Source organism: Fundulus heteroclitus, unplaced genomic scaffold (assembly GCF_011125445.2).
Source record: "Fundulus heteroclitus isolate FHET01 unplaced genomic scaffold, MU-UCD_Fhet_4.1 scaffold_55, whole genome shotgun sequence".
Classification (NCBI taxonomy): domain Eukaryota; kingdom Metazoa; phylum Chordata; class Actinopteri; order Cyprinodontiformes; family Fundulidae; genus Fundulus; species Fundulus heteroclitus.
In genome coordinates this window covers 242,741-267,223 of record NW_023396978.1, presented here as the reverse complement: position 1 = coordinate 267,223, position 24,483 = coordinate 242,741, and the positions used below count along the sequence as shown (strand labels likewise).

The 24,483-nt window shown below is 39.9% G+C and overlaps 1 protein-coding gene across 1 annotated transcript; it reads right to left on the bottom strand.

Moving 5' to 3' along the window:
• Positions 1–289: 289 nt before the first annotated feature.
• Positions 290–24,483, bottom strand: pdss2 (prenyl (decaprenyl) diphosphate synthase, subunit 2; the record flags this gene model as incomplete). The annotated part of the gene is given in 3 exon segments (XM_036132818.1): positions 290–488; positions 14,845–14,979; positions 23,992–24,483. Coding segments are annotated over 3 exon segments (591 nt in total), but the record flags the coding sequence as incomplete, so codon positions are not given.

Below are 24,483 nucleotides of genomic sequence, written 5' to 3'. Positions count from 1 at the left end.
TCAGACAATTTATTAACAAATCGTACATTTTCTACGAAAGTTCACGAGCTAACAAGACTCGCAGGTTAGAACCAGGATAAATGGAAAGTGGGTGTGATAAAAAGTTTTCAGAAAACACAAAACTAACTTGAATTATATGTGAGATTTGAGCATTTTTATGACAATTTGTTTCTATAATTTATAAAAACACCAAAATACAAATAATCTTAACACTGATATATGATTTGTTTCTCATTAAAAAAATATATCGTCAGGTCAGACGGTTCCTCATGTGTTTGTCACAGTCTACCTTCGTGTCATTGAGCTGGGCCAGTCCGGTACAAGCGTTCGCCAGCAGGAAGTCGCCGCTCAGGACAGCCATCTTATTCCCAAACTCCATGTCCTTCAGTGGTCCGTCCGAGACGGTCCACTCCTTCAGGTTTACAATCCCTCGATGCACCAGGAAAGCAGTGTGGATCAGCTCTGTGATTTCTGCCAGGTTCCTCTGGCTACAATACAAACAAACAAAGGCATAAATAAAAAAAAAAATTACAGCTTTTCTTGTTTTGCTTCTAAAAGAGGTGCTTCTGAGGCTTGACAGACTAAGAGCTTTTTGGCAGAATCCAGTGAAATATGTTTGTACAAGTTTATGGCAGCACAACACAAAAAAAATGCAAAAAATACTCCCCCCCTCTTCATCTGAGAAACACGCAAGTGCATCATATATTTTAGATTATCATTAAGAAATTGTTGATTTCAGTAATTCAATTCTAAGTGAATCTCACAGATTTATTACACATAATTTGATATATTCCAAGGTTGTTTGTTGTTTACTGTTAGTTTTGAACATTGGCTTCCATATAATAAAAAACCCAAATTCAGTTTCTCGGGAAATGTACATAATTTTTTTCACAAGACTGATAAAAAATAAGATTTCTAATGATGAAAACTTCTGCTATGTGTGCACATTTTCCCCATTTTTTGCTTAGATCCACCGAATTGTGAACAACCAACTTCTCCCAAAGGATCCTTTATGGAATTTGTTTCTGTAATAAAAATCCAGAAACATTATAACCTACAAATTAATGAGGAAGAATTGTGATAATTGACAGTTGTCAATTGACAGACCCTCAACAAAAAGAGTAAGCAGCGTTTATAAAGGCAAGGCAAGGCAAGGCAAATTTATTTATATAGCACAATTCAGTACAAAGACAATGCAAAGTGCTTTACATGATTAAAATATAGCAAAATAAAACAGAATAAAAGCAAGTAGGAATAAAATATAGATAGAAAATAGAACAAAAAAGTGGTGATTCAGTTAACTAGAACAGTTGAAGGCAATTTTAAACAAATGTGTTTTTAATCTTGATTTAAAAGAACTCAGGCTTTCCGCACTTTTACAGTTTTCTGGAAGTTTGTTCCAGATAATTGGAGCATAGGAACTAAATGCTGCTTCTCCATGTTTGGTTCTGGTTCTGGGTATGCAGAGCAGGCTGGAGTCAGAAGACCTGAGTGGTCTGGAGGGTTTATACGCTGATAACAAGTCTGTAATGTATTTAGGTGCTAAGCCATTTAGGGATTTATAGACTAACAGAAGTATTTTAAAGTCTATTCTCTGAGATATAGGGAGCCAGTGTAAGGACTTTAGAACTGGGGTGATGTGCTCTACTTTCTTAGTCTTAGTGAGGACGCTGGCAGCAGCGTTCTGGATCAGCTGCAGCTGTCTGATTCACTTTTTAGGCAGGCCTGTGAAAACACTGTTGCAGTAATCAATTCTACTAAAAATAAACGCATGGATTAGTTTTTCCAGATCCTTCTGAGACATTAGTACTTTAATCCTGGAAATGTTCTTCAGGTGATAGAAAGCCGACCTTGTAACTGTCTTTAGATGCTTTTGGAGGTTCAGGTCTGAGTCCATCACTACTCCCAGATTTCGGGCCTGATTAGTGGTTTTTAGCTGAAGCGACTGAAGCTGTGTGCTAACTTTTGATCTTTCCTCTATTGGTCCAAATATTATTACTTCAGTTTTGTTTTTATTCAATAAAGGGAAAGTTGATAAGAAGGAAAACATATGGCAGAAAAGAAACTCACAAAAACAAGAACAAACCCTTCAGTTGGCCAAAAAAATATATAAAAATAAATATCTTCCTATTTCGTATTTAAATTTCCTGGGAAACAAACTGGGACAGAAGTGTCGACTATGGCATGGCTTTTTATTTCTAGATTTAGGGAAACATTTTCAAACAAATGTTTAAAATATATATATTTTTTTAATAAACCAAGAGACATGTCACAGATCTCGCCTCACTGAGTGCCAGGGGTTGCATACAAAAATAAATTAAACTTATCATTATCGGATAACAGCCATTCTTGATTATGAGGAGAGGGGGAGAAAGAAAAAAAAACGACACAACAGTGGTGTTTGAATAGTCTTTTAGAACAGCCTAAGGGAGGATATAATCAAATGTTGATTCAGTCATTGGTGGGGGATAATTAGGCCTCTCTCCATATGGAGGGAGCTCGGCACGCTGCGACAGGAGGGATCCATCCAGACAGGGTCGGTTGCGCTGATAGCCACTTACGACCTTCTTTCAGCCGCCGTGAAAACCTGATGAGCTGCTCGTCTTGCTCTGAGGCTACGACGCCTTCCTATATACGCACTTGCAGCCAGGTAATTGCCATTCTCCGCGTGAAAAAGATGTGATTAAAATTCAATAATGTCATGTATTTTGCCCCTCAATCACACCCATTGTCTGGTCGGTTTCGCTGCTCGGTGGCGCACGGCAACAACAGCGTCGCTCCCCCCAAAGAGAGTTAATAAGTTCAGGGCTCAAATAAGAGCAAATTAACAGACCGACAGTCGAATGCTCTCGGGGTGAATCAGCGTGATGGCTTTAAGAGCAGAGTGAGTTGTTACAATGATAAGAACAAAACATTGTGATTTTAGGTCGCACGGGTCTACAACTTTAATTCTAAGTCGACCTTAGAATGACTATTTCATCTGAGCATTCATGATTGCAACAAACACACTTCATCTTCTTGTTTTTCATGTAAACAATCGATTGTTGGGATTTGACGAAAGTAGGAATCCTTATCTTACTGTTGAGGCTTCTTTCTGCTACATTTACTGTCAATATAATATTTCAGATGGATTTTCTACTAACCACTTTCCAGTGCGGTTCAACCCTAAGAATGCTCTGTGACAAGAGATTGATACAAAACTGCCGAACACAAGAAAAACTAAGTACATCCTTGCTGGTTCTTTAGGATTTTGGATTAATTTAATGGACATACAGTCATGTGAAACAACTAGGACATCCCATTAGAGAAACATATTTGAACATTTGGGCATTTAATACAAACTTTGACAATCCTGAGTGATTCAAGAAATAAAACTAATCAACCAACTAGCGATGGACATATTGGCATTTACATCGGTATCGGCCAATATTAGTCCTTTTTTTTTTTTTTTTAAACGTAGTGGTATTGGTTTCATATGTGACACTGGATTAATATGAATGACCCATGTTTATTTCAATCTTGTTGCCGTTTATGTATGTGCTCTGGGAGTGGTTTGGCCATGTAGTATTTGTTTGAGAACGTGACCTTGATGGTGATATTTATAAGCAACATCAGCTATGTGGTTATATTTTGATGATGTTGAAAAAGTAGGTAAATATGTATATATATAATATTGACACAAAACAGTCATCTGGCAAAAACAGGAACTAAAAATAAGACCATGGACCAATGGCCGCTTTTCTTTGGACTCTTTAAAAGCCACCGCATGACCATCTGGAGCGCCGACAAACAAATCGATCAAGAGACCTTTGGACCATAGAGAAATTATGTTGCTTTTAATAACTATTTTATGTAAAAGACTCTTATGTACTTGTACATTTATTTTTGTATATAAAAATGGAAAGATAATGTTTTAATATTTTCAAATAAAAAAAAAAAGAGAAAAGAAAAACTGTTGGGAATTGTCACGGTGTGCAACAAAATTGCCGGTACATCCTTAGGTAACTTTACCGACTTGTATAACGAGAGGTCAGTGAAAAAGGCCAAACTGATCTTGGCAGATCCAGGCAAACTCACTGCATGACAAACTTATGCTAATTACTTCCGGATGTAGATATCTGCTGCTAAGCTTTAGGACTAATAGACTAACGCATTAATTTGTCCCAACAGTGATTGGATTTTTTAAATAATATAATGGGACTTTGGTGCATACGTTGTTTTGTTACATGTCTGTCTTTGGGTTTTACAACCTGTGCAATCAATTGGTCCAGGGGGACCCTAAGGATTCCTAAAGTTGAACTTGGTTATCGGCCATAACAGTAATATTAATACCAGACATCAGTATTCGCCCAAATTTGCAGTTCAGTGCATCCTTACAATTAAGAAAATATGTTTTTGCAAAGCACAGCACAATTTATACGTAAAATTTCTGGTGGGAGATAAATTAGGACACCACCATATTTATTCCCACTTCGAAGTAGCTAAAAATCACATATAATCACATCATATCAGGTGGTGATACTTAAAACATTGTTATGCAGTATTATAAAAGGAGATTTTTTCTTGTTATACTTCAGAAAGTTGTTTTTTTTTTACTCCTGAACTTTTAAGTTAACCCCATGTTGAGATTAAAAAAGCTGTCTTCAGAGAGAAGACCACATAATGCTAAAATAAAAACCTCCAAAACTGCCTAAAATGTCATCAAAGGACTTACGGCAGGCTGTTGCTACTTTTTATGTGAAGGTTCAGACAAACGGAGAAAAACAGACAAACCCCACAACTAATTGAATGATCAGAAGAGTCTAAAATCCCATTATTTGGACACCAGAACAGAGGACATCCTTAGCACTAATCAAATACAGGATTCTGGGAAAAGACGCATGCTTGCTGTGAAGCATGGAGCTGGAGGTGTCAGGGTTTGGGAATGCTGTGGTGGACCTGGCCAGCTCACCATCATTCAAACTACAGTGTATCAGTTGCAAAAAAAAAAATGTGTGACCATATGAAAAGGAATTCATAGCTGGAGCAGAAATGGATCAGGAACATGTCAGTAAATCCACCAAGGAATGGCTCAGCATCAAAGCCCAGATCTTTGTTCTTTAATGTGGGGTGACTTGAAACAGGCTGCGCAGGCGGAAGGAAGAACTGCATATCACTGAGGTTATGTCAGCTGAGTATAACTCTAGAGATTTGTGATTTTGTGCCACTAGTTTCGTTTATTTGAGCCTCCTCAAATAAACATGCTACAAAAAGGTCCACGGGTCGGGATTCGAACCCGAGACAGCCGTGTCGAGGACTCTACCCCTGCGCCACCACTGCATGCCTAACACTAGCTCTTAGAGGTTAGGGTGTCCTCAATCTTCTACTGGCCAGAAAACACATTTTGGAAATCTTTTAATGTGTAACAGAAAATAAATGTCTAATGTTTTAAGTGCAATTAAATGACCTTTCCAGAGATAAAACTGTAAGTTTAGACAGTAATACATGAGTATTTCCTAACAAACAACTGACTATTTAATGGGATGTGCTCATTTTTTTTTCATATTATCATCAGTTTAACCATGTTGATAAAAGTAAACACTAAGAGTGTTGATCTGGAGCAGAGAGTAGGTTGTTAGCACAATGCCAAGATGAAAAGACATCAGCAATAATCTTTCAGCGGCAACTGTTGCTGACCATCAATCTGGAGAGGTTTATGAGGTGATGATTCTCCTCATTGAAACTTTAAGAGAGCTGTGCAAAATGGAAATAAACATGAATTGATGAAGTGCTATAAAATCGACTGAGTATTAGTGCTTGTTGCAGTGGTTCTACAAGTTCAGGCATCATGGGGTATACATCGGTTTTTTTCTGTGATTCTTGAAACAAACCAGAGGTCCACTGATTATTCAAGTAAACTAGTTTTCCCTTTGAGTTAATCGCCACTGATCAATGGGGTACCGCGCACGTGACGTCACCGTCTCAAGAGCAACCCCCCTTTTGCCGCTTAGGTAGGGCACACAGGAGAGAACGCACGGATAACCCAGCTATTACAAGCGCAACAGAACCAGCGATATGACCGACTTTACAGCCGTTAAACTTTCCCAAGACGATGTCCCAGGCGCACGGTTTACTGGTCGCACTGTGGAAGAACACACCAACCTTCAGCTCAAACGATGGCTTGAGGTTCGAGGGCTTAAAAAGACTGGAAAACTGGCCGAGTTGATGAACGGTAAGCTTTGTTTTTTTTTCCTGCGCGGCGATCATGTCAGCGTCGGCCGTTTTTTTTTTGTTGTTGTTTGCAATCACCGTCCAGGAATGGGTATATGTTTAATGTTTGTCTCATTTGAAATGTTTTTGAGTAGGCTATCCTGGTAGCAGGCTATCATGTTAGCGCCTGCTACCATGATAGCCTATATGCTATCATGGTAGCAGGCGCTACTTTATTAACATGTCGGCCACCAAAATACTCTTACCTTGACTTGATGTCGCTGGAATTGGGTCAGGATGTTCTTCGGTTGTGCCCTTTCCTCCGACAAAATGCTTGCTACATATGTACTTGAATTTGGTAACTTTTTCCGGGTTGAACTGTTGTGTAGGGCGACCACACCGGTGTACCCAGCGCACACATTTCTCCTTGGCAGTCTTGAAGAAAACATCCTTCATATGCGGCCGATCAGCGTAACTCGAGTCGCTGTTGCACGTTCCATAGCAACAATGTTTAAAAACCGTGGTCTTAGATTATGAAAAAGCAGTCGTTTACCGAGTAAAACCTAGGCTAACGCACGTCTCTTTTACAGCAAAACAGCGGCGGGTTTCCGGAGTTTGCCCCACTGCGTACCACGTGATGTGACGTCATCGTGACGTTGTGTTTCTAAAAATAGCTCGCGCGCGGTACCCCATTAGTTTCCCGTTGTAAGCCATTTTCTGTTTTTACTAGACAGAACATCTGGGCTGCATGCAGCTGTGCCAGTGTAGCTGGTGTTGAAATTTATTTATTACCTTTAAACAAAATGAACCTTGAACATAAAACGGTGACATCCATCTTTAATGTCCGTTGGGTTAAATTTACTTATGATTTGCATGCCGTTTGACGTCTGTTGCACTGGTAAAGCTAAGAATTAAGTTTAGAAAAGTTTTCGATTTTAAAAATTGTGCTGAAAATGGTGCACAAGACAAAATATACATGTCTGCTGTAAATAAACAGAAACATACAAATTATGAGTCACATGCTAGCTGAAGGGGTCTGAATGATACCTGTCCAATTTCAGTTTACTTTTTTTTTTTTTTTTATAAAAACTACCAAAGTAAAAATCAAGGCAAAACTAAGGATTCCCACACAGTGAAAGCATCATCAATTGAAACCCGACGCTCACACAATCCAAACCCTCCAATCTAGCGGCCCTCGTCAGCAGCAGTGGAGCTTGGGGAGGAAAAAGGGGGACAAGGGGGCCGATGTATAAATAGCTTTGGTTCCCAGTTGCATAGCAACCAATGCCATCTTCCTGAGGTGTGACGCCCCCTTACCACGCCCCTTGTCCTGACTGCTCTGTTCTATTTTCCTCCCTCTGCAGTCTGCCTCGCCATCAAACACAGACTTGCAGATCTGAGTGAGTCCCAGTGTGTGATTTAAAGAGGTGGCTTGTCCATCAGACAGCTAGCTTGATGCATTTGCTGACGTGATTTTCACTGGATACAAAAAAAACAACAAAAAAAGAAGAAGAAGAAGAAATTAAAAGGTGTGGTGACTGCAAGTTGGACAATCTGCAAGAGCACAGTGTGTTTCAGTCTGTCCATCTATCTATTTATCTTGGTGGTGCTTTGGTGAATCATCAGTGTCAGGCAGCAGAGTGGGAAATGTTTTACAAATGCTCCCTGTCAGAAGGGAGGAGACCATCCCCCGGAGGTTTCAATCACCCCCCCCAACCCCCCCGAAACCCACCCCACCTCAACTTCCCTCAATCCTTCCATCTCGCCATTATCCGAGGTGCTAATGAGCCCAGGAGAGGTGGAGGCAGAGGCAGAGAGGGAGCAAACTAGTGCAAATGAGGTGATAAAATCATGCTGTGTGTGTGTTTCGGTTTGGACTATCCATCTCACGACTGGGGGAACGCTGCGTGTTGGAACCAAGTGATCTGATGTCGAACTGATGTGTGTGCCAGGTCGTGTCGAGATGCGATTGTGCCGTAACCCACCACCGCTACCTTATAAACCAGATTTGACCACCTTTGTGATGCCGTTTTTTTTTTAGCTCAAGATTAAGGACGTTTTGCACAGACATGGCTGCACCACACAGATGTGCCAGCTTGCAGTAAGAAAGAATCCTTTCAGGCACTCGGAGCACAGCAGTCACTTCTGGAAAACACTTGGCACACACCCACATGCCTGTCCTGAGCCGCATGCTGGCAGCTGGTGTGTGTGTGTTTGTGTGGAAGGAGGCCCAAGCAGACCTCAGTGTCATCTGAAGCATTACATCCATATTGCATGAACATATTGCACCCCTGACCATGTGTAATAGCTCTCTACGTTTTAAGTCCTAAAATCTGTAAGTTTGGACTATTTTTTCGCCTCTGTGACTGTTTGTACCAGGTGAGTAATCCACAACCACAAAATAAATGGAGGATTAGGCAAGAGCTAATTACCAGTGTGAAAGTATACCGAGATTTTAGAGTTGTTGCTTCAAAAATTAAAAGTTCTTTCATCATACGACTCCTACTGCTGAAAGTTGTTTAATGAGATTTTTTAAAGCAATTCTGATCCTCCCCCATCTGACGGGCTACAACCCTGATTAATATGAGGCGCTTGTGGCTCAGTGGTTTGGGTCTTACAATCAGAAAGTTATAGGTCCGATTTCAGTTCCTGCCACTTAAACCCAAAGTTATGTACGTGGTTTTGAATGCTTTTGGACTTAGATGTCTGATGGTTCTCCAGATATCTGTTGGAGCCACCTCTCCAGAGTTTGATAGCTCAGTAGGTGGGGATCAGAGTTTAAATTATATATATATATATATATATATATATATATATATATATATATATATATATATATATATATATATATATATATATATATATATATATATATATATATATATATATATATATATATTTTTTTTGTTTTTTGTGTATTTATTTGTGCAAAACTAAAATAAACAAGTAAAGTCACATGAGACGGAGCTCAGTTGTTGCCAGATCGTAGTAGCTCTGTGATAGCGCTGAGAAATGACTTCTTCTCTGCGTTACATTTCTCAGATTCAACCAGACCAACAAAAGAAGCAAAATGAGGGTGAACATCGGTCAAGCTTTTGAGCGTTGGTGCCGATTTAAGGAGGCAAAGGGACTCAGAAGCCATGTGGTTGCCACATTCCTTCTGGATAGGTAAGTTAAATGTTTGCTAATGCTAACGAAAGGACTTGACAAATGGCTTGCAAATAATACAACTGAAGGTTGGAACAAGAGCCGGCGAGTGCGCGTCGCCGCCTACTGGCCGGGAGGAGTTGAATTTGTAGCGATTTTAATATAATTATCTTATTATATAACCAATATCTTATATGCTGAGGTGTATAATTGGGACTAATTGAGGTTTTGTTATAACGATTTTGTGCAAGTACCGTAAAACCATGTTTGTTTTTTTACATCAAGTTTATAACATGACAAACTCACACCAGCCTAATAGATATCTGGCTGACACATATTTATAAAAGTGTAATTGGGGCAACTAAGTGTTTTAGTTGCCCCAATTACACTCTAGTGTCCTAATCAAACATCAATAGTTTTTTCCTTCTACTGCTTGTTGTCAGAGTTGGAGTAATAAATGTCAATTTCCTACCATATCAGAGCAGCTGAACATACAGGCAAACGGTCAGAAGCAGTAGAACACATCTGTGTTGCTACTTAACTGCTTTAAAATCAAAGTTTCCCCCTGTTTAATTGGCTATTTGCACATCTTTGAATCAGACTGCTGCGAATCTGAAACAACCTGCTGCAAAATGTTTTGGAGGAGCACCCGTGGGTTGATGCGGAGAAGACACGGATGTCCTCAATTAGCATAAAATTAAGGGACAGCAGGTCAAGTCTAAAAGGGGCTTTTTAAATGTCAATTTATTATCTTGAAAGTGACAGCAGCTGCAAAGCGTGTCAGTATAATAATGCATCGTTATGCTCTGTGGTGAGAGGAAAGCGGCTTTTTTTTTTTTTTTTAAAATGCTGAACATTTAAAACTGGAATTTGTAACATGCTCATAAGATCTGGGTATTTCCAGACTACAGGTCCAAAAATACTTTTACCCTTTGATACGTTCTACATCCTGCTGAAAAATACAGCTGCATTACAGTAGCAACACCTCTAATTGCAATATTATTGTTCAATATTGTGATGTTAAAATACAATCGTATTAATTTACACTTTCCCCACTCCTCATCATGATGTCCTCACCATACCGGATGAGTTTTAGCATCTTTGTAACTACTAGACTCTAAAGTATATCAAGAGTGGGCATCATTGGTACCAAGAATTCATTCAAAAGACCGCATATGCATTATGTGCATGCAGAACATACCAGTACTTGCATAACATTTGGAATATTATACCTATATTAAAAAAATTACCAAGCTGTTTTTTTATAAGTGCACAGTTGTTGAACACAAATGCACTTAAATTCTCACAAGCCTGTTTGTATCAGCAGGCTGATACAAACTTAATTTTTCAGATGAATCTTGATTGTTTGGAACGTCTGGATAATCGTTTGCCCTGAGAAGGAAAAGAGGGAATATCCCTGTTGTGTCTATGTGTGCAAAGGACAGTTTGGATGCTATATTTTGAAAGGATAAGGTTTTCACTATATATATAAAAAAAAAAAACAACAAAAAAAAAACCCACAGTGAAACCCTACTGTTCCTGCATAGTAAACATCTTGGTCATCGACATTAGAGGGATCGTAAAGACTGACAGTAGACGGGCTGAAAAAAAGCAACCTTCAAGTTAATTTACTGTTAATGGTTGAGCTACTTTTAACAGACTGACATGTATTTCTAAGCATTTCACTTATTTTTATGACTAGTGGATAACTGAATCAGGTGCTTCTGTTTAACGTTCGCTCATTCAGTCACAAAAAAAACTTGTCGCTCTTCATGCGATAAAAAAAAAAATAAAACACACCTTGGATCATGAGTCACATGCATTATCCATGCTGGGGCTAGCAAGTTTGAGTTGACCCTTCAGACTGTGTGCCCACCAATCAGTCTTGGTAGTCGTTTAAGTGATTACATAAGGATACATGGAGCATACTAGCAAACAAAATCTGGTCATTTCTTTCCACCCTGGTCCTTTTCACAATACACTTTGATGCATATTTTTGTTGTTAAATTATCATTAAAACTTGTAATGTTTTCAAAATAGGGTGAAGAGGATTTTCTGCAGTACAACAGACCACACGTAAACTCCTCTGAAGAAGAAATAAGAATTCAAAAGTGGTAAAAACACAAATAGCCATAATTTACACAGTCAAATTGCAACCTGCAACAAAATAGCAAATATATTAAACATTAAAAACTCTATAAAACTGTGACATTTTGTTTTCATCAAGGGTAAACTGTATACTACATGAATTTAAATGATTTACAATCTTTATCAGGGTAGTATGCTTGAGGTTTTGGCATCTTTACTGCTTTTCTTGTACCCACCTGCTACCAATAGTGAACAAGCTCTGCGCTGGTGGCAACATGATTCTGTACAGCAGCTAATCTCTCAGCCTAAACCTCAGTTCAGATCCAGACTGAATAGCAAGTACATCCAGACCAGGTCAAATTTATTTTGTAAAAAAGTTGCAATCACAACTCCCATCCCATAAAGTTGATCCAGTGAGAACGCAGGCCTTGCCTTATTTCATAGCATGCAGTTGGGAAAGCAGATAAAATATCAATCGCTGTCAAAAAAATAAGCAAAATGCACAACATCATTATTTAGCGAGTTAGGCAGAACACGAATACAATACTATTGTAAACCACGTAATACTGTTGAAATACTGTTAATTAGTATTCATATCTGAGCAGATTTTATTTGACAAAACGAAAGAAAACTGGGAGGTAGGTTTTTAATAGCTTAGTAAAAACATCAATTATCCCTAATAAACATGGATTATTTTTCAATGAATCTGTGTAACATTTATACATTAACCATATGATTAATTTATGCTGAACAATATGTTTACTTTGCAAAACTTGGAGATCTGGGAAATAAGAAAAAACCTAATCAGTTTATCACTTAAACAGTTTAATCAGTTTACTGATGGCATACAGTGCCATTTTTCATTTGTTGCCATGTACTCCAACATCACTGGATATCTCAGCGTTTGACAATTAATTCCTTTTTCATGCTAAGTCATGCTAGCTTCATGATTGTCTGTGGGGGGTAACTCTTGCTAACACAAGAAGATTTTGGCACATCTGAACCTCTGTTACATCAATTAATCTGCTAATTAGACTGACAGTGATTTAGTGAGTTGGACTCCTTCACACTGTGAAAGAGTCCATAGCGAGGGGCCACGGTCGCCCCCTCTCTGGAGGCACCTGTGGCTCAATGGGTAGAGTAGCCGTGTTGCAATTGGAAGATTGTGGGTTGGATTCCAGCTTCCCCCTGTTACATGTTGCTGTGCCCCTGGGCAAGGCACTTAACCCGAAGTCGCCTATAGATCTATGTATCAGTGTATGAATGTGGCTCTAGTGTACAGCGCTTCAAGTGGTCAGTATGACTGGAAAACCATCATATAAGTCACTCTACTTACCATTTACTGTGTAGATTATCTGAAACAAGTAATGACAGAGTCCTAGCAGACCCCAAAGACTATTTTGCACGCTTGGGCTTCTCAGGAAATGTGGCTGACCAGTGCAGCCAATTGACTGACTTAATCTCTCTATAAAAACAAAATAAAATAAACTTCTGTCTATTGTTTCTACCTGTGTATATTTTTGTGTGCATCCTGAGCGGGTGTCTTACTCAAAAAATAAAAGATTCAATAAAAGATTCTTGATTCTTGACGCTCCACCAAATACAGTAAAGTGGGCCCTTGTTGGCTTTGAAATGAATTAATAGGCATCTGATGACTAAAAGACTAAACTTAATGGCCTCCATACTGTCAGGGTTTAGTTTTGATTTGGCTTTTGTTTAACATTTGTTTTCAGTTCTTCCTCCTTGTTAGGGTTTAGTTATGATCTGGCTTTATTTACTGTTAGTTTTCAGCTCCTCCTCCCCCTCTCACTCAGCTTTCCCTGTTGGTCTTTATCATCATCAGTCACACTCACTCCACCTGCCAGCCTCCCTCTGCCTTCACTTCCCTGCCGGTCTGTCATCAGATTCCACTCTTTCCTCGCCTGTCTACCTGGTTTGCTCCTGCTCGCTACTGGATTACTCAGTCACCTCTGAATCTCACGTTAAGTCTCCGCCTGCTGCTGGATGTTACCTGTTTTACCTCTGAATTTCTAGTGCTGCTAATCCTGCTGTCTCTCTGGCCTGCTAGTCTTCACTCTGCCGTGCTGCTGGTCCTGATTGCCAGTTCCTGCCTCCTGTCTGCTCCAGCCAGAAGTCTCTCCTTGGCCCGTCAGCTCCTGCTCTCAGCTACACCCCTGTTCCAGTCCTGTCTTGCTTCTCTAGTTTATCAGTCACTACTCATCCTTTTATTCAATAAACTTTCAGTAACGAGCTCCGCGTGTGTGTGGTGTGTATTCTGGGTTCATCAAAGACAAATCATGACACACACTGTTCGCATCTTTTCAGTGTTTTTGACGTATTAATAAGTTAGTGTATTGGTTTTGAAAAGAGAGAACAAAAATATTAAATGGATAACGACAAACACTCGCCTAAAGTTGCAGATGGAAGCAGTGCAGCAGGACGAATATAACCCTTCAGACAGTATAACTTTCTGAGATGAAGTTATAGCGATGAGGAGCACCACAGCCAGGACGTTTTAAAGAGACAGACAAATGGCGTTTAGTAGGCTGGATGATAATTGAGTAACAATATATATATATATATATATATATATATATATATATATATATATATATATATATATATATATATATATATATATATATATATATATATATATATATATATATATATATATATATATATATATATATATATATATATATTAAATCGATAGACGTATATCTATCTATCTAGTCATTACATCCTCCCAGCCAATCACAAATGCAGACCCAGGAACGCTCCGCCCCCTTCAAAAACTTCAGAGCACGCTTGTGTTCTTGGCTTTCTTATCTCTGTTGAAACACAAAATTGATATTTGTTCATTTTATTTATTCTGTTTTTAAAAAGATAAATTTTCTGATCCTACCTCGGCCACATTGTCCCCAGAGAACGAAGCAGAGCTGATATGGACGATAACCACAGAGGACAAGGTAGAGTTACCCGACTCCAGAATCTTATTTCCCTGTTTATCCTGAATCTGCCACATAAGTGGGACAAAAGTGGCATCGCCTGTCTCGGTCTGCCTGCCAAGCACATTCAGGGCCCCGCACTGCGAAGCCACAGACGTCCGCTGCCCTCAGTTTCCTCTCAAGACAGCGCAAACATCCACACGGAAGAGACAAACTAGCTGCTGTGGACTGGAAGTAGGAGATCAGTGTGAATTTATGAAGCTAAAGAAATTAACGGCTCAACAGCTAACTTTTAAAAACTCCAATATGGCCTCTGTTTTCCTGTAAAAAGAAGATTAGGATGCGTTTCTATGTCAGCTGAAACATGACAGATCCAGAAAAACGTAAGGTGAAAAGGAGAATAATTTCTAGAAGCAAGCCAACATTTAGTTCAATCCTCCCAATTGCTCCGCTTTAAGCCGGGACGTACCTTGGGTAGATGCCGCTGACCATGTCCTGAGTTAGCGGATCTGAAGCTGCATGGCTGGGTCCTGCAGCTTTGGAGAGGAGCAGCACGATCAGTCCTCTCATCTGAAGATTGTTCTTGCTGTCGTAGACGAAGCCTCTGCAAAGGGACACCATCAGGATTCAGGTTCAGTCACACGTTCGTTATAAGTCTGCAGATACATGCAGGAGTAAGATTCCTACTGGTCTGAGAAACTGGATTCAGCGTTTGGAATGAGAGTTCATTGTTAGGTGCAATGAAAACAAAAATTAAATACATAAGAAATCTAAAATTATTTTAATCAGTTAATGCACATATTTGGATAAAAACCTCTTTTTGTTGTGTTGCATGAGTCAGTTGTTTCCCCAGACAGATGTCATTTAAAATAAATTAGTCCAATCAAAAATGTTTTTACATTTCATCTACATGCAACCTGTTTTGGGAGTTGTTTTTGTTTATCTTCATATTTTCGGCGCAGACTTTGGAGAAACGTCGTGTGGTCCGTTTATTTGTTGTATTCCCAACGAGCGGGGGGTCTTTCCTCTTCTTTTCTTGCTCAGGATGAGGGTCTTCATCGGAGCAAAGATGCAATGCAATCTGCTAGGCTCCTTTAAACAAAGGAGCCTAGCGGATCAAAATCATTGAAAGTACTGAAAGGCCCAAAAAAATTTTATCTTTTTTTTTTCCAGTTTAAAATTTTTGAAATAAATTTAGTGCTCTTATTTTTCCCTGCTTACAATGAACCAAACATGTATTTTTTTATTGAAATGAACAGAGTATACTTTTGTAGAAGCTGATTTTCTGTAAATAATTGTTGATCCGAAACATATAGGGTCGTGTGCATTTCTCTTACTAACAGAAAGGCCTACAATCTCAGTTGTTTTCAGTTTCTTGGTCAAGAAAAAGGGGTCAAGAGTTAAAGATGACTCTTTAGTCAAAAGAAAATGGTTGCTGTATTTAGTGACACTGAGTGGAGGTTTGGGGTTTTGTTGTAATTTGAAATAAAAACGAAAGCCAAAAGCATGGTTGATAAATACTTTGTGTTGAACCCAACATTTTCAAAATAAAAAGGTATTAATTCAGTAAAAATATCGCCCTAAAAAACAACAATGGCCGTTTGCATCCACCTTCTATTCTGTCACATTTGTGCCACTCTTGAGTTTTAGTCGAGGGTATCACAGAATTATTTCCAGCACCTTTCTTTACTTTTTTGGCATGCCATAACTTTGTAATACCCTCCTCTGCAAACAGGATGGCACTTAAATGGTAAATGGTCTGAATTTATTCAGGGCTTTTCTAGTCATACCGACCACTCAAAGCATTTTACATCACAGCCACATTCGCCCAGTTGGACTCACTAATGCATAGATTCACACATCAATACGCAGATCGGTAGAAAACTCGGGTTTAAGTGCCTTGCCTAGGGGCACATTGACATTCAATGAAAAATCCTCCCTTTTGCTCTCTTCTCTTCAGCTCATGTCACAGGTCTCAAGGATTTAGGTCTGGGGACTCAGATTGTGACTGAAGAAGTGAGATAAATCCTTTCGCTGTTGTTTTAGATCCCATTTCAGTTCTGGTGATCATAACAATATTATTTAAAATGTTATAATTGCTGCTGTAGTTTGTATGAGGTTGCCTTCCTCTCTTCTCTGAATCCCTCTTTGGGAGACCTCACAGACTCCGGTTTAAACTCTGGACTCTACCTACGCCGTTTTAAGACTTACAATTTCTTCTCATGAGACAATTCTTTTGTTTATTTTTGTTTCTACTTGGACTCACGGTGATGTTGGAAAACAAAAATCGCTCTTCATCTCAGCTTTCAAGAAGAACCCTGAAGGCTTTAGATCAACGACGGTGATATGAGACTGAGAGTGACTATCAAGGAGTTGCAGGAATTTTTTTTACTTGTTCCACATGTGACAAAATTCTCCCGTTTCACCCATATATTTAGACAAAGGAGGTCTTTTCCCCTGGCCTTGGCTAAAAATCAACCCAAACCTTAGCGGAGAATGTGTTGAATTTGGGCTATATTTCTAAATAGTAAATCTGACATGCCACGGCCTTCACAGTGTATCTAAAATGCTGTGGATTTTTTTTACTTGTACCACGTTTCCCGACAAATACTGTATTTATTTAAAATTGCTTTGTTTTTATTCCTTGTGACCTTTCTGCCAAGTGCAGCCTTTGCCAAAGGATGCGAATGACTCCAAAGTCCTACTTGGAGATTTGAACTTAATTGCTGTTGAATCATGACTGATGACAGGCGTGTGATCAACACGCTGGACGCTGAAATTAAACTGAAAGGTGCTTTATCAAAGTTTGAGCTTTAGGGTTTGACATCCACAAAGGTTATTGTGTCATCCTTATTTTTTATTTTTTTTATTTCTTCTTAAAGTTTTTTTTTTATTATCTTTTGGTGCTAACAGGGGTGTGAAAACTTTTGAGAGCCACTATAAATGCGTCAACCACCGGCCTGCACTTTGATGCACAGTTCAGGATATTCTTGGAATTCCTTCATTTTCCACTCATTTAAAACTTTAAACCTCTAGCAAAGAACTCTTTTGTGTGTTACAGTCCCTAAGAAAAAAAATGCAATCAATCAAAATTAAAATTGGCACCTTGGGCATCAAAGAAGACAGTAAATCGGTGTCGGCCCGGAAAGGTCTGATTGTAGGTGGAAACTCAGATTAAGGAGATATTATTTCTTCTCTTTTCATGACACTCGTTAAACTGATGCTGATTGTTAACCGAATAAAAGGGTTCAGAAATATCATGTTTTTCTATTTGCAACAATTTAGCAATATTAAAAATCAGCTAAATTTAGGAGTACAGACATAACAATAAATTGCAACGTTTAAGGAGTTCATCCTGGATTTAAAAAAAAAAATAAAATAAAAAAAAAGACAAGATGAATTTAATTGATCAGTTTTACAGTTTTTCTGGTAGGCTTACTGGAGGGGGGGTGGGGGGGTTATTCCCAGCCCAACCTTCTGACACATTCACAGCAGCACACACACAGAGCCCAGCGGTAGCTGCCTAGATGGCGGGCAGATTAAATATCTTTTTACGCTCTCTGGGGAGCGGTTAGATGCAGCACCTCTAATCCTGTCCCTATGGGAGCCCCTCGTGCCATGAATCACGCTCTCGTTAGGAGCTCCGGAGCAGACAAGCGGTCACGCCCCCCTCCGCTCGATGCCCAGACATCGGGCCTCAACAACACCCCCCCATCAACCCTCCCTGACCCTCCCCTGCACCGCAGCGAGGGTGGAGGAGCCAGACAGAGACACAGAATAAACCAGAATCCATAAAACCCAGAAGCTTTTTAAAAAAAAAAAGAAGGTTAAAAAAAAAAGCATCTTCCGTCACATAAAATGCACGAAATTAATGATAGGTCGAGCTCTTCTTCATTACAGCTCATGGGTAAAAAAAATTTATTGTCACACTAAATCTTTTTCTTAACAGGAAAATAGTTGTAAGATCAGCAAGCAGAGAGCAAAGACCCGTAAAGCTGCCCCCTTCCTGGACCGTCTAAGTAAGACAGTGGCCTGAAGGTGGCACATGATTAATATTTATGTCAGCATGCACACCAGAATGCATCAATCAATCACAGCCGGCCTCCTGCAAAGGGGTGGGGGCGCGGCGATGATGTGAAGGAAGAAAGATGGTGAGGGCTACAGTGAAGCTAGAGGAATGGGCTGCTGTCATTTTAAAGGGTTGTGAACAGGTCACCACGCCCTCCGCTCTGCAATCGCAGTGCAGGAATTCAGGAAGCTCCGGCGCGCCCGGGGCTGGATTCGAGGCATGCAAATGTGGCGATTCCCCGGCATCTTTTCCCCCCAAACAATGAACGGATAAACGAGCAATGGGTCTGCAGAGAGGTTTGATTCAGTGCATCCATCTGCACCAAGCACAGCAGACACAGTTACGGGTTAAGATGAAACGACAATTTAAACCCGCTGTTTATTCACTCGGTCTTCCAGGATTTGATTCTCACGTTTCCAAAAAAAGGCACACATTTTTTTGTTGTAAAATTTTTCAGTAAGGCTGAGATCTTGAAATTGTTGTTATTTCTGGTTGGTTTCTTGTGAAAAATGAACATTCAACTTGCTTCCTGCATGACCATTTTATTGAACAATATGTTGTGTTTTTCTTATCTCTTATCTTTATAAAAAGATTTGGATATTTAAATGGATGATTTATTTAAATTATATCCTAAATTACAAAGAGAAAATACATTTTAACTTGGTGAACAAAACTATTTTTTACTTTATATTAATTACCATCAACCAACTACATGGTTAATTATCGTAATCTTGCAGTTCGCAGGTTTAAGGGAGCAGGACATTATAAAATGCATCTGTTTTAATACCAGATTCATAGATTATTTTTGATTTAAGTCTTGTTGTTCGTTCGGATGTAACATTGCAAACAAAAAGTGTTGCTGCCGTATTCATTTCCAGAGAAAGAGGCTTCATTTTTTTTTTTTTTTTTTTACTGGGAACCACTCCAAATAAGCCTTACTTGTTCAGTCTGTTTCCAATTGTTTTCTCTTGAACTTTAAAATTTAAACACGCCACATGAGGTCTTAGAGTCTAAGACAGTGCTCTTTGTTTTTTTTGTTTTTTTTTGTAATTTCTCTGATCAATGGATGGTCTCACATTGGTGGGAATTTTCTGGGACAATTTCTTCATCGAAGGTCATTGCGGAGGACTTTCTTACTCGTCCCACCCTTGATTAAAACTATTTGTTTTTGGTGGGTAAAGCTTAATATTGTCAAAAACTGAAGGTTTTTATAAGCTGTATCCACCTATTTTTCTAATCTATACAATGCTTAAAGGCATACTATGCAACATTTTTCAGTTAATTAATGTGTTCCATACCGTTTTGGATGAATAAATGAGTCATTTCAGGTCGAACAAAGGTTTTCTCGGCCGCCCTGGTGGTCTGTGGGGGAAATACCGCACTTGCAATTGCAAGAGCCCTCGGCCCGCACACACAGAAGTCTCGCTTTACGGCGAGAACTCCATGTGTTTTTGCCCTGCCATTCACTATATGCACGCGCGAAAGCAACAACAAAGAACCGCGTGTTAACGTCAAATAAACATGCAAGCATATCGAGTTTTATTATTATTATTTTATTTATTTTTCTATTTATTTATTTTTTTTAATGTTGGCGAGACGCTACCGCGGCGGCTGCCTCGCTGCGGCCGCCTCGCCAAGATAGCGCTGCGGGAAACCCTGATGTTCATACCTTCACTGTGTTAGTCATTGTTTGTACTGCCGTTTTTTCGACTTTTCGTTGCGTTCGCCTGTCTGCTAAGCTCAAAACAACCGCGCCTGGCTTGACGGAGAAACCAGAACAGCTGAGCATCTTTATGACAGTGCACTTTTACTTTCGCCCTCTGGGGGGAGCCTCGCTGGAAAATCTACCCCGGTTGCATAGTATACCTTTAAAGATGCATTGCGGACGTTTTGATTGCAGATGCCTCTATAGGGAGGATTAGTCAGTTTTGGGCCGAATCCTCTGGGCGTGCACGTGGGTGTGACACGCTGGAGGGCCTCGCTCACCTGGCTACTTTGTTGAGTCTCCACAGTAATTGATGCATTAGTGAGAAAACTTCAATATTTATAACTCTCTTACCTCAGAGGACATTGCCCCTCTAAAACAGCGGCAGATGCTTTTCCTCTTCTCCCATGCATGTGCACAACACCGGTGTCATTTCAACTTGTCGCCAGAGGGGGCAGACTTCTGCAAAAACTCTGGAACTTAGGCTATGCTCCTTTAAAATCCCCCCTTGTACTTTTAATTTATTTAGTCATTTATTCATTTTTGGTAGAATGTAATACTGAAGCAGTATGGATTAAAGACTTGAAGGTTTTTTTTTTTTTTTTGCTTTTAATTGATCACCTGATTCTTTTTTTTCTGCTTTAGATGAACACTTAAATAAATTAGGACTTTTTCTGGACTTTAAAAACACAAAGGTCAATGTGAACCTTGAAAAATAAATGTTTTGTTAAGTTATTTAACCGGTAGACAATACAAATGTTTAGTTTTGTTACTGCCTTTGTCTGCTTAGAAGTCCTTGACAATCTAAAGACTACTCCAGTCAGTTGTTTTGACTCGTTTTGCAGGTTTTTTTTTTTTTTACATTTCTGCCCTGTTTTTAGTGTGATTTCAATGCTGCCATGACATCAAGGTCCTGTGGATCAAATACTAAAGTGCACACAAAGATAGGAAAAAAAGAGTATAAACAAGGGGGGGGGGGGTGAATATCAGTCCAAGTTAAACTCTCAAGGACTGTCCTTAAGGGAAGTAAAGTTTCTTCTCTTTGAGCCACAGTCCCCTCGCTGTAACTCCACACTTTGGGGCAAAGTTAGCTGAGTAGCAGTTTTTTGAGAATGAAAGGAAAGGAAAAACCGAAACCCAACACCACGAGGGTCTGCCTGTCTGCTATTGTGGATATTTTTATCCGCCGCGCGTCTAAAGCCGAGACACAGAGGGAAATACGAACCAGCCAATGCGAGCTGACAGTGAGGAGTCAGACTGTCAAGAGGTCTGCTGCAGCCCTCCCTGCTGCTACAACACCCAAATGGATTGTCATATCAGATTTAGGCGTATAGGTTATTACACCCTTGGGTTCCTCTTTCCACCCTCGTCCGAATGGCAGGATTGAGTTTGAGGACTCTGTCTTCCAGCTCTCTTTGCTTGCTTGTCTAAGTTTGTGATTTAATTCAATAAAAAAACAGAAGAAAACTTAGAAATCTCCTTTGAAAGTAGAATAAATATTGGAGATTTTTTGACGATTCAAGCAACAGCAGTGAGGCAGATCTAAAAGAGAAACCAAGACATTTGGCAGTCTTTGAGAACAAGCTTCTAAACGTCCAAATATCAAACTTTTAATCACACACACATGCTTTCAGATGATACCTAGAAACTTTCTGTAAATCTCAGCCGATTTCCTTGATTGCATTCTTACTGCAAGGTTTGTCACAATGAAGGACTGTAAATCAGTTCTAAATCATCTCTTTCTTTATACCTTGTTATTAAAAATCTGTCCCCCATCCATCCACAGGTGGACACAAAGAAGGATGGAACGGTTAGGACTGATGGATAAGCCATTTATAAGTAATACAGGGAATAAACAGATTATATCCCATACTCTCTTCCTTTTAAATTCATACCTGTAAAACACGTTACTTCTCCAGAAAGTGTGGGAACTCGGTCTCCAACTTTACATGTTTGCAACGATATTTTGAACACAGATGGAGAATAATAACAGAATACTTCCATCTGTCCACATCCATACCTCTGGTTAATCAGATCAATAGAAGCAGCAGCATCCTGAACTCGTTTAGGTGCCAGAGCAAAAGACTTGAAATCAGATTAAAAGTCAGATAAAAGTGCAGCTTTCAAACAGCGGTGGGCACGCATTACAGAGAGAAAACAAACAATAACTATTGATTGCTTTGAATTGTTGTTTAGTCTGACAGAGACGGAGGTGAAAGGGGATACTATCAGCAGATCTGCAGGTGGAGTCAAGAGCAGGCGTAGAAATGACTTATATGCCATAACAAACACAAACATGCAGTCAGACGATGCACTGGAACACTGGGGACAGATATTTAGATAGATTAGCAGTGAAATGCAAGGCTGCACTGTTGTGGAAAAGATGGGGTGGAAAAAATAAAATAAATAAAAAATAGCACTGATGTGGATGTAAAGTCAAGACACATCATCAACATGTTTAATTTTTTAATTAAAATGTCATTTTGTGCCCACTGTTCAAAGGTCTTGAGTCATTCCATAATAATTTTTTCACCCAAGTAGTCAAAATTAATTTTTATATTTTGCATTGATAAATACATTGACCTGAACATCTTTTCTTTAAACTTGAGCTGCTCATTTCCAGCCTCCTAACTTTGACCAACGAATCCTTCAGGTATAAAATGAAGCCAAAATTCACATTCTCAGAAATGTGTGTGTGCTCATGTGCACTACATGCACTAAATCCTTGGTTGGGGCTCCTTTTGCATGAATTACTGCATCATTGCGGTGTAGCATGGATGCACTGTTGGAGTCATCAGTGAGGTGTTGATGAAGCTAAGCTCATCTGCACTGTTGGGTTTTTGTATCGCTCATCTTCCTCTTGGCAAGACAGCATAGATTCTTTGTGGGTTTAGGGCAGGGCAGTTTTCTGCCCAATCAAGCACACTGATACCAAAGACATTCAACTAAGCACTGGTAATTCTGGCAGTGTGAGCAGGAGCCAAGCCCTTCTGTGCTGACTTTGGATTTGGTAAAACATAGTGGACTGCTCCATTGGTCCACGAAAAAACTTCCTACTGAACTTCAAGCAACTTGGGAAGTTCAGTAGGTCAGTGCCTTTCCATTCTTCCTCCAGATTCTAATCTAGGGCCTTGATTTCCAAAATGAAATAAAAAAAACATACATACAACTGAGAAGAGTGGATACGTCTGCGTGTGGTTTGACCTTGAAGCATGGAAGCAGCCCGCAAATCCGCCCCAAAACCCTTGAATTGGCTTTACGTTACAATTCTTTCGTGGCTTCAGTTCTCCTCTAGCTTGTAAGCTTTTCTATCACACTTTTCCTTCCACTAAACCTTCCATTAATACGCTTGAATGCAGCACTCTGTAAAGAGCCAGCTTGTTTAGCGCGGACCCTTTGTCAGTTAGCCTCCTCTGTGAGGGTGTCTGCTGGACAGCCCTAAGATCAGCTGTGTTCCCTGTGATTACACAGGCTCTAACCTAACACTTTTGTATTGAACAAAATATTTTTTTTTGTCTTCTAGTTAACTGAACTTTTGGGCTTCCGTTTGCTGTAATCAATATCCAGCAAAATGATTTTTTTTTAAATAAAAATAATAAAAAAGAAAGACACGTGCAGCCTCAGTTACAAGGAACTGTAGCTCCCTGTGTTTTCTGACAACTGTCTATCAAAACCAGCAATTACATTTTGAGTTACAGCAGCTCATCTGCTGAACTGGACCACACGGATCAGCCGTCCCTCCACAGGTGCAACATGAACCTGTCAGAGGCTCACCGCTGCTCAATTTTAATTTGTTTGGGGGTCTAGTTTTAAAGGTATGAAAGGAGATCCTGGGTTGTTACCTGGCAGTGTTGAGTAAGGGGTGCTGGGTCCCCACCAGCTTCCTGACGTGCATGGCCACGTTGCTGAGCTCATCGCTGAGCAGGCAGCGCAGACTCATGAACGACGTGGGATACCCGACGATCTTCTCCGCGTCCGACACCACTTTGCTCCAGGTGGAGGAGGACTCCGAGCTGGAGAACAGGCTCAGACGTCTCAGTCCACGGACGGACACGGACAGCAAGCGGCCGGTCAGACGCGACCCCGGCGCTGGAAACATGTCCTAACCTCTCAACTAGAACCGTGCGGCTACTTTATTTAAAAAACCTTCTCTGCTGCTTCGCATGCTTAACGCAACCCACGGCTGTCCGCACGCTGTTTTAAAAAGCCCAACAAACACAAAAGCTACTCATAAAACGGGTTTAGCGTCGCTGCAGGAGCTACCAGGTCTGTTTCACAACACACTAACCCAAACAGGGCGCCGCCATCTTTAAGAGCGTAACGCCTTACGTCAG